The sequence below is a fragment of the Olea europaea genome, chromosome 12, assembly GCF_002742605.1.
Source record: "Olea europaea var. sylvestris chromosome 12, O_europaea_v1, whole genome shotgun sequence".
NCBI lineage: Eukaryota > Viridiplantae > Streptophyta > Magnoliopsida > Lamiales > Oleaceae > Olea > Olea europaea.
The window spans coordinates 23,572,037-23,582,139 of record NC_036248.1 but is presented as its reverse complement, the minus strand read 5'-3'; the positions used below and the strand labels follow the sequence as shown (position 1 = coordinate 23,582,139).

At 34.4% G+C, this 10,103-nt stretch overlaps 2 protein-coding genes across 4 annotated transcripts; both read right to left on the bottom strand.

Moving 5' to 3' along the window:
- Window positions 1-2,237: 2,237 nt before the first annotated feature.
- Window positions 2,238-4,579, bottom strand: LOC111406133 (5'-3' exoribonuclease 3-like). 3 transcript variants are annotated; one of them, XM_023035350.1, is made up of 3 exons: window positions 3,391-3,414; window positions 2,638-2,712; window positions 2,238-2,490 (listed from the first exon to the last, which is right to left on the bottom strand). In XM_023035350.1, exons 1-3 carry the CDS (start codon window positions 3,397-3,399, stop codon window positions 2,329-2,331), a joined length of 246 nt encoding a protein of 81 aa, XP_022891118.1. In that variant the 5' UTR covers window positions 3,400-3,414; the 3' UTR covers window positions 2,238-2,328. The 3 variants fall into 3 exon arrangements, 2 of the variants coding, with proteins under 2 accessions (XP_022891118.1, XP_022891119.1); XM_023035351.1 differs by lacking the exon at window positions 3,391-3,414 and adding an exon at window positions 3,011-3,384; XR_002704939.1 differs by lacking the exon at window positions 3,391-3,414 and adding an exon at window positions 3,423-4,579 and having other exon boundaries at window positions 2,239-2,490.
- Window positions 4,580-4,584: 5 nt separating this feature from the next.
- Window positions 4,585-9,310, bottom strand: LOC111406131 (5'-3' exoribonuclease 3-like). The gene is made up of 8 exons (XM_023035349.1): window positions 9,184-9,310; window positions 8,503-8,667; window positions 8,174-8,251; window positions 7,158-7,235; window positions 6,627-6,677; window positions 6,470-6,538; window positions 6,282-6,377; window positions 4,585-5,813 (listed from the first exon to the last, which is right to left on the bottom strand). The coding sequence occupies exons 2-8, from the start codon at window positions 8,602-8,604 to the stop codon at window positions 5,664-5,666; spliced, it is 624 nt and encodes a 207-aa protein (XP_022891117.1). The 5' UTR covers window positions 8,605-8,667; window positions 9,184-9,310; the 3' UTR covers window positions 4,585-5,663.
- Window positions 9,311-10,103: the final 793 nt, after the last annotated feature.

Sequence of the window (10,103 nt, the reverse complement as noted above, 5' to 3'; positions counted from 1 at the left end):
GAGTTTTTTGGAGCCTAATTTTAAGGTTTGACTCTTTAAAATAAAGAGCATCTTTCTTGCTAATGGGTCTTTTGGAATGCTCTTAAGCTGGCATGTATTTGCCCTCTTTCCTTATTTTACACTATCGAACCCCTCAATGTGTAGTGCGTATATAAATGCTAAGAGGCTGATCCCAAAAAATTGTAAAATCTTTACTTCATAAAATTTTAATAGCATCCCAACTCTTAAACTTTCTTATGATAGAAATAGTTAAATAACTAAGCATCAGTCCTAAAAGGTAGTGGCAGTGACTAAAACTGCTATACTTAAAGATCCATCCACATCCACGAATTTGTTGTGTGATAGATTTTAAATGTTCAGTGTTCATCAAGGATTGATGAGTTTCAACAAATTCTTGCAGCCATCCACAGAGCAAACGAATGAGTAGAGTCAAGATCTCTTTGTTTACGTGCATTTATTTGTGAGAAGTTACAATTATCTGTCATTACCTTTTTATCTTGATGAAAAAAGAGTATTCATGGGTAACAGTGTAAGAATACGAAATGATTTCTTTTCCTTATGGGATCGTGTATAACAGACGTTATTTCCTGCACCATGGATGTTAGCTCAGTTTGTCACGACCAGGAGAAAAATAGGAAATAATTATCATCTAAACTCTTCTTGCCTTAAAACAGTACTTTTTATATATTCTAATTTATTTATTTTTTCTTTTGGCTTGAAATTTCTTGCTACTAAATGTAGAAGCAAAATATGGTAAAGCAATAAACATGGTTTACCTTTCCAGGCATTATGACTCCATCAAGTGGTTTAGGCATGTGACGATGAAAAGGAGGAAATTTATAGAAGACGGATCTGAAATGAAGGAAAATAAAAAAATAAAAACCTTCAGGATATAATACACAGCTTTGAACTATTGTTGAGACTTTGTCGTAAAAGTAAACTACACTAAATACCAAATTACATACATAACTTTGTTCTCCATGATCATCTCCATGTCACAACTAGGTGAAGAAATCATTGCCGGACAAATGGGCTTATCGGAAAGATACACATATTAATTCATTCCACCACGCATGGCAACATCAGTTAGCTAAAACATGGACAGTTGATAATTGATAATATTGACATGAAAATTATGGCACGCGTGACAGATAAAATTACTCATTTCTCCTATGGTTATATATCACAATAAAAAAAAAGCTTTCATATATGACGTATTAGAACATATGTACTAAATTATGAATCCCATATCACAAGAGCACCAATTGGCAACGTTCGTTGGTGAGTAGAAAAAAGTTTCAATTCACATCTGTGCAAGGACATTTAAAGAAAGAGGCAAATGGTGACATGGATCTATATATTAAAGTTCAAGTGTTCACTTTACTTTCTCCAACCCTTACAGAAAGCATGAAGGGTGTTATACAAATACCAATAAAGATATGCAATTTATTAATGTTAGGATATCCTGCCTTAATTTAGGGTCGATTTTCCTCTTTACTTTAGCTTTAGACAACTTTAGATTGTCTTTATTCCGTTCATAGAAGGCCAAGATCTTTGTCGCTAAAGGATGCGAGAAATGAACATGCAGTTTATCCATACCCAAACTGTTTCTCCGCTTTTCTTCATCCTAAATTACAACGATACAATTCAGAAAATAAATATCTCGCAGAAGCATAAAGCAAAAATGAAAATGCAGAGAAAATAATTCTCCAAACAAGAACTAGCACTACAACAGAATTTGCTTTTTATGGCATACAATGCATGCCGTAAAAAGTTCTTTACAGCATACACGTGAACGCCATAATAAAGCCATGCCGTAAATACTCAATTTTTTTAAGGCGTACGATGAATGCCGTATAAAAGGGAATGTGCGTCCTGAGGCTATTTATCCTATAATGTTAACATAAATAAGAATATCAGTTTTCTACAGCGTTACATTATGGATTGGAGATATTNGACATGAAAATTATGGCACGCGTGACAGATAAAATTACTCATTTCTCCTATGGTTATATATCACAATAAAAAATAAAAAATAATAATAATAATAAAATAAAAAAGAAACTTCATATATGATGTATTAGAACATATGTGCTGAATTATGAATCCCATATCACAAGAGCACCAAGTGGCAGCGTCTGCTGGTGAGTAGAAAAAAGTTTCAGTTCACATCTGTGCAAGGACATTTAAAGAAAGAGGCAGATGGTGACATGGATCTATATATTAAAGTTCAAGAGTTCACTTTACTTTTTCCAACCCTTGCAGAAAGGATGAAGGGTGTTATACAAATACCAATAAAGATATGAAATTTATTAATGTTAGGATATCTTACCTTAATTTAGGGTCGATTTTCCTCTTTACTTTAGCTTTAGACAACTTTAGATTGTCTTTATTCCGTTCATAGAAGGCCAAGATCTTTGAGGCTAAAGGATGGGAGACATGAATATACAGTTTATCCATACCCAAACTGTTTCTCCGCTTTTCTTCATCCTAAATTACAACGATACAATTCAGAAAATAAATATCTCGCAGAAGCATAAAGCAGAAATGCAAATGCAGAGAAAATAATTCTCCAAACAGGAACTAGGTTAACAGGAATTGCATTATCTGCATTAGTCATTGTGACTTAGGTGTTACCGTCAATGTATGTTCCACTTTTGCAATCTCAGAAAGAAGGCGACATTCATCGATAAATGGTAATCTACAAACAGCCTGGCAATTAGGAAGAGAACATACTTAAGTCAACCTGTTGTAGCAATAGCATACAAAAGTAACGATTGAAAGAAAGCATGGTAAGATTGGTTCAGCTTTACAATTCACAAGTTGAATCTAATTAATTCATCCCATCATGTTGAAGACCCATAAATGAAGAAATTGATTTTCTTAATTATTATTTCTGTGTCCCCCTAACCTATCTGTAACATGGCCTTGTGTTGTGCAGTTTCAATGGAGATATATATTATTGTACTAAAAATTTGTGGACTGTATATCCATCAAAAAGCTTATGTACCATCTACAACGGTGAAGGACCGAATCTAGGTGTGCCCGTTCCTGAAATAGCACATGTATTACTATTAGACAATGGTCATGCAGGCTCTTGGTACAAATCCAAGCCAATCAGTAAATATTCATCACCAACAGCAGTCTCATATTCAGATGATTAAGGTGGTTTCGGAATAAGAGGGTTTCAGAATCACAATGGAATGTAATAAAGGTTATCAAACAAATACTTAGAAAATTATTAAAACATTCTACAAATTTGGAAAAAATTATATTGCTTTTTAACCTAGACAAGCAGAAAGCTGACTGCAACCAAGCAACAGAAGTTGATTGGACTTGGAAGTCTATAAGCAGAACAGTGAGAAAAAGGCATGTATGAAGGCAACATACAATTTGCATCGACAACCGGGAGAAGAAATTACAGCTAGTTGCAAAATTGTAGCAAACAAGAAATCTAAGTACAACTTGAGATCACACTTCGTTTGACCAACCAATATTAGTGGAGAATTGTTAGATGGAATAAAGATGAAAAGACAATACCTAAAATGTTATCAAAGGATGCTGAATTAACAAAATGATATGTAAACAAATATACACATCTATTTTAAGAAATTATATTGTGAAACAGTGCATTGTGTCCCGACTAAAGCATGAAGTTGATCATCAACTTAGGTAGCAATCACTGCAATCACGACATTGTGGAAATAAATAAACAGTCTGGAAATATGGAAAAATAATATTGTAAACATTTAATGTTGAAATACAAATTACCCCCTAATGTATGCAAAACAAATTGATAGAACCCCAACCCACCTGGTTGTAGGATACCCTAATAACCCTACTCTAGAAACATCACTTGGTTCAAAATGCTCTTCAAATTACCTCGAGTAATTTTAAAATTTTAAAAAATAATAATAATAAAAAATAAAAATTATCTATTGAAGCTATGCAGTTTCTTTTTGTCCCGGAATTCACACAGACAAAAGGAATAGAGTTAGACAAAGAACTGACTAATTTATTAGCAATGTCGCCACGACATTTTTCATTAACATAATGACTTCCAGAAACCCCAAAGACGGTATTGAAAATCACAGAGTACTGGCTATTATTATTTAAAAAAAAAAAAAAAAAAAAGGCATCAAGAAGAATTTCAGTCACCGCGGTGGACTATTTGCCACTAACCCATAATTTAGCACTTGTTTAGGAGAGTTTAAGCCTATATTTGGCCCCCATTTTCTCAAAAAGTAACTTTTTTCAAAAACTCATTTTCAACCACACATTCTCCCATAAAATAATTTTACACATAAACCCAAAACATTTCCTTATCTTTCAACTACACTTTCTCCAACAAAACGCTATTCTAAAATGTATTTTGGCCCAAAAATGGGGCTCAAACATGGGCTAAATATAATTCAAGCAGCGAGTCCCCATAACATGTAGATAAAAAATGAATAGTAATTGTCGGTCCTAAGACGAGTGATTAGAAGGTATGTTTGATCAAAAGTGATTATAATTTAAGCTCTCCCAAACAAGCACTTAAGCTCATCGAAGGCAAATCTAGCTGAGCCAGGCAATTAGAAANTAGCGGAGGCCTGAATTATTTGCCAGCCTTTACAGCCCTGACATCCCAGTCATTTGTCAGAAACAAAGCCTACATACTTGATAACTTCTCTTCTAAAAGTTACCAAAAACCTTGGCCTATTTATAATGCAACACGGATCCTAGCCCAACTTTTCGTATCATTTCGTTGTCTCCATGATGTACAATACAAGTCAACAGCAACAATGGGATAACAAAGAGGAAAGATAAGGGTGGTTTCTACAGCTTGTAGGTCAGGGTTCAGGAAGTGCATGCGGGTTTTCTGGTGGGCAAGGATTATAAATTTGGATAAGATGGGTACGAAACACCAGCTATTTCAAAGTTTCTTTGATCCCGTAAAAAGAGATCGTTTTTGTACATCAGCATCCTCCTTGTATGTAAATTCAGGTAGGAGGAACAAGTCAATAAGATCTTCACCCTCACAACGGATTTTCCATTTCCTCGCAAGCATCTCGCCCGATGTTGTGAATGCTGCATCTTTCCAATGGGATGCAAATGTGCACGATCAAGATAAAATCAAATTAGACATTTTATATATAACTACAATAAAAGTTAGCTTTCAGAAATGCGATTTCAGGCCTCCCATCTCCACTAAAAATTTTCAATTTGCTTGACTGGAAATCAGTTCTTTAAAATGATTCAAACAATTATCATTACTCATAGTTGAACTCAAAGATGACAGATATTGTGGTTATAAGATTATAGCACCATCAATGGGATCCCAAAACTTAGATTTGATTTAATTATTTTTCATTGAAGACTTCATTTTATATTTTCAAACATTTTATTATCACACCCATAAACAGAGGTGATTTAGCTCTAATATAGGGGAAAAAAGAAAAGTCTCTAGCCTCTAATCCCATTGTCCATTGAGTCGGTGGTTATATACAGAATGGCCAAACCATGTTGTATCTTCACGTTATTTTCTTTCCATTATTATTCTCATTTTCCAAGTTAAATAACATATTGCCATCATTGTCAAAGAATAAGTTAGTGTGGAGAATCAGAGGTTACTGCTAGTATTATGGCACCACCAATGCGGTATCAAAAAATTACTCACAGTTTTATAAACTACCATAGGTTGCAAATAAGAAATATGCAGATAGCAAAAATATAGATAAACAAGCAGCAGAAGAGCAGAACCATTGCCAGGAGCACACTCCTTGGTAGTAATAATGCATGAACCAACAAATCCCTTCAACATATTTCAAGACCTATGACAAATAAAAGAAAGTTAACAAATGCAACATACAGAAAACTAAATAAGAACATAAACAAATTGACAGGAATCAGTCTGCCAGATTAAGTATCCACAGGCAAGAAAAGAAAATTACAAAGATAAAAACGGGGAAACAGTTGGTACAAAAATGTTATGACTTAAACATTAAGCCCCTGTTTGATAAGGATTAGAATCTAGATTTAATTTTTAAGTCAAAGTTCAACAATTAATTTTAACTACACATTTCATGGAACCCACAACTTTTCAACCACATTTTTCAAATTTTATCAAAATCAAAATCTGTTAAATATATGGTTTTAATCCCCACCCAGCAAGGGATGAGAATAAAAGTAAACAAAAGTGTTGAAGGTCAAACTGGATAACGAATGAAAATAAAATTGATATTATTAAGCAACAACAATAAAATTCACTGGGATTAACCTATCATAAAAAATTTCCTTACAGCATGTCTTTTAACTCTCTGACGGTCATCATCAGTTAAAGCTTTAAACTTTTCTGTATAGTATCTCTCCTTCCAACCCTCTTCTCCTAGATTGACCTAACATGAAAATACATTAACCTACGGCCAAGATACAAAAAGGTTGAGTTGTATCTAATGCGAGAAGCACAAATACAAAGAAATTAGACAACCCTGTCTTCCACAAATCTGGCCTTGGCATTTACATCTCCCAGAAATATCTGAATCTCTTTTCCTCCAGACTGATTCAAAAATTAGATAAGTAAGTCTCAGAATCAGTTACATGCATCCTTGATATCAAGAAAGAAGTCAAAATGTTCAACACGTTACATTGCCATTGGCTGGAACTCGTCCTGCGTGCATTTTCCATCTCATTTGATCCTGAATAATGAAATTTGTAAAGATAATACATGTAGAAACCAAGAGGGGGTGCAAAAAACAAGCAATTTTCACAGTTACTGACCTCCTTAAATACAAAGGCTCGAAACTAGTTAAAGCCATTTGATTAAATATTAACAAGAATATAATGTCTCCATGAACCATGATTGAGTTTCCAAAACCATGTGAGGAAAATTATTTTCCCGGGGGGGGGGGAATCTAAGCCCTTGTTTGGCCCCCATTTTGGGGAAATAAAAATGGGTGGAATAGTATTTTTCTGAAAAATGAGTGGATGAAAAAGAAGAAAGATTTGTGTAATATTATTTTATGAAAGATTGTGTGGTTGAAAATAAAAGAGAGAAAAATAAAATGTAATGGAATTGAAATTAATGGGGGCCAAACGGGGGCTAAATGGATGTCAAATGAATAGTAGTATGCATAACAGATTCGAGTGAAATGATACATTAATATCAGGGGCAGTACCTGTCTTCGTTTCCTAAAGATGGCATTCTCATGGGTACCAAGAGCTCGTATAAAGTGCTCCACTCGTTCCAGATTGACCTGGATCATAAATAAATACAAGGATGGGAAGAAAAGTTTAAAAAACGATATCAGAATACTTCCAAAACGTGCTTAAGAATGCCAAAACATGCATTTGGAGCCGTGTAGTTGCAACTAAAAAAGCTCTAGCAAAAAGCTTTTCGTAGGTCCTCATAATCCTCCAACAGAGTTGCACACTTTGTCTTCATATTTATAAAGTTTTTAATTGACTTGAGAGTAAATGTCCCATCAGTTAGTTATTTTCATAATTATTTTCGAAGTGGAGATTTCGTAGTTGAAATAAATTCTTAAGGAGAATCATATTCAGTCCTCACTCCTCGTACTAGAGAAGTTCTAGTCAAACAGCCAGTCAATTTAAAATATTAGTCAACTCGGAAGTGAAAAAATCTTACAAAATTTAGTATTGAACTATCACGCACTTTCACAAAGCATTCAATTACAACCGAGTAAAGTGCATAATGCTTGGCATGAAATGACCACATCCTTACATGTCAAAATCAGGCCTGGAAGGTGGCACTCCTAGTTTCAGGTGGACTATTCAGAACGAATGCAATTGACTGGATACTGACAGTGTAAAGTTTGATTTTGAAAATTGATTCAACATGCTGTTTCAATTATTGTTTGGTGCACTCCATTGATCTCTACTTGTATAGAAACATGGATGGGATTTTGAATGATTTGCTTTATTCTTTGACCTTTTTATTGTATAAATCTTGTTTTTTTCCTTAATGAAATTAATAAAGACTCATAAAAAATCCCAAATTGTTTGTCACCAAAAATAAACACAACAGAGATGGATAATATAACCACATTTGTAAATAAAATATTGTTTAATACATGCTTAAATGAAATGAAAATGGATGTTTTCAGGGGAGGTAAACCAGGGATGCAACAATTTGTAGATGAAATGGCAAGAGTAGCACAAATTAGTCATGTACCTCAAAAGAATCAGTAAGATAGCCACCCATTCGAACAAATTCATTCTTGTAGACGATCATGAGCAAATCGATGGCCCCCTAGAAGAGAAGAAGTTCAGAGGGAACAACAAAAATGAAGCAGAAGGTAAGTTAAGCACATTCAATTGACGGAAGTTGGCATGAGTTCATGGTGAAATTTGCTTTTCTTTTTTCTTTTTTTTTTGGGTGGGAAGAGCGGAAGAAGTGTTAGGATGTGACCATGTACCTAGTCAGTCACATAACCATAACCTAAATTTCATGAATTATTTTGAAGATGTACTAATCAGCAAATGTATGTATAGTATCCTAACCTCTGCTATCTCCAGCGACGGCACATGAGGTAGAAAGTCATTTCCAACAAATAGACACATGAAAACAAAATCATCTATCAATCGCTCAAGGTCTCCTTTCATGGATGGATCTGGTATTCTCAGGCTTTCCTCAAGATATTCTCTGAGTACCCATACATTGAGAAACTGAAACAGAAAGACGAGATAAAATATAATTACCTCACTAATATGTATCTATCTCACTCACTGGCACAAGTAAACCTGATTAGCATACTTAATTCAGATCAACAAGTACACAAACATGTATGATGTATCAATATGTAAACCTTGGATTCTCTCAAACATTCTGAAAACTTATTGCATGTGGTTGTAGTTACTTATCTTGATCAACCAGAATGGAAAGAACAAAGAAAGATATCAATTAAGGAGAAGAACAAGAACTTACAGCCTCCACAACCAACACCACTTTCTCTACCTGTCCTTTTTGTAACAAGAATGCCAAGATGAATGCATACAGCTATGTCATGTAAAGAATATAATTAGGAAAATCAGATAGAGCGCTAGTGTGACAATTTCAAACACATGCTTGTAAAATATTAAACTGCAACAGTGCAACCTCTATTCTTATCATGCCTTAGCAATATAAAAACCCTTGACATACAATTGATTAAACTATACAGCAGATATATATAGAGTAACAACCTGAAACTTCTGTCTGGATATGAAGTCATCAAGAGCCTCACCACTTTCACCAGTCCTCTTCCATTTTGGACCTTTGTGATTATCTGGTGCTTTCTGGATGTCCTACATTGTGAACAACCATGTCATTAGACTTCACATTTATTACATGGGGAAACATTCATTACCCCTTTCAGAAAAGTATCCAGATCAAAACTTCCACAAAATCATCTCTTCAAGCAATAGATACATATATGCCAACCAATTGGAATTCAGGGTCTTACAATTCTTAATAGCCAATTGAAAAGCTGATAGTAAGTAAAATAATACAACAAATATGGATACATTTAGGTTCTCAAAAATTTTAAGCTCTCCCATAAAAGGGAAAAAAATAGCTGCATCAGCACATGAGTGATGTAAGATGCATATATGATATAATCTTTCTGGTGCACATCAATCATAAAGCAGTAAATGCTTCAAAATCGAATTGGTTGATAAATCCTGCCCATTGGGAAATGACAACAGGATGGTGATATTTAACCGTTAACACAAAGACCAAGAAGTCACTAGTTTCCTGTTTAGAACAGAGATATTATAAATTTACATTTACTAGTATCCTGGAACTAGTGGCGTGATGTTCAAGCTTTTTTCCCTCATTTAAGAGCCACTCCAGTCCACTGTTGGTCAATGGTCAGCCTTCAATCACCATTGCTTTGGCAGCCAACTCAACAAATGCCAGGACACAACTTACATATCAAGGAGCTTTCCACTGAATTCAATCTACAAATCCACAGTCGGACTATCTCCTGAATGCAGTTTCAGATTTGATTCATATGCATCCAGCAGTTGCAGGACAGTATCTAGTCGTTCGATTATCAGGGGCAATTTTGTCATCCAGTTTGAGCTTTTTTTAAAGAATGTTAGTGCTGAAATTTCACGATTGA

What these genes read in the sequence shown, in the direction of transcription:
- LOC111406131 (XM_023035349.1), bottom strand. Translation starts at nt 8,604, where the DNA reads ATGAAAGGAGACCTTGAGCGATTGATAGATGATTTTGTTTTCATGTGT. An exon ending in CGTCGCTGGAGATAGCAGAG is followed by an intron (nt 8,252 to 8,502) that starts GTTAGGATACTA and finishes CTTCTCTTCTAG; the next exon opens with GGGGCCATCGATTTGCTCAT. An exon ending in ATCTTACTGATTCTTTTGAG is followed by an intron (nt 7,236 to 8,173) that starts GTACATGACTAA and finishes TTTATGATCCAG; the next exon opens with GTCAATCTGGAACGAGTGGA.
- LOC111406133 (XM_023035350.1), bottom strand. An exon ending in AAGTGGAACATACATTGACG is followed by an intron (nt 2,491 to 2,637) that starts GTAACACCTAAG and finishes GTTGTAATTTAG; the next exon opens with GATGAAGAAAAGCGGAGAAA.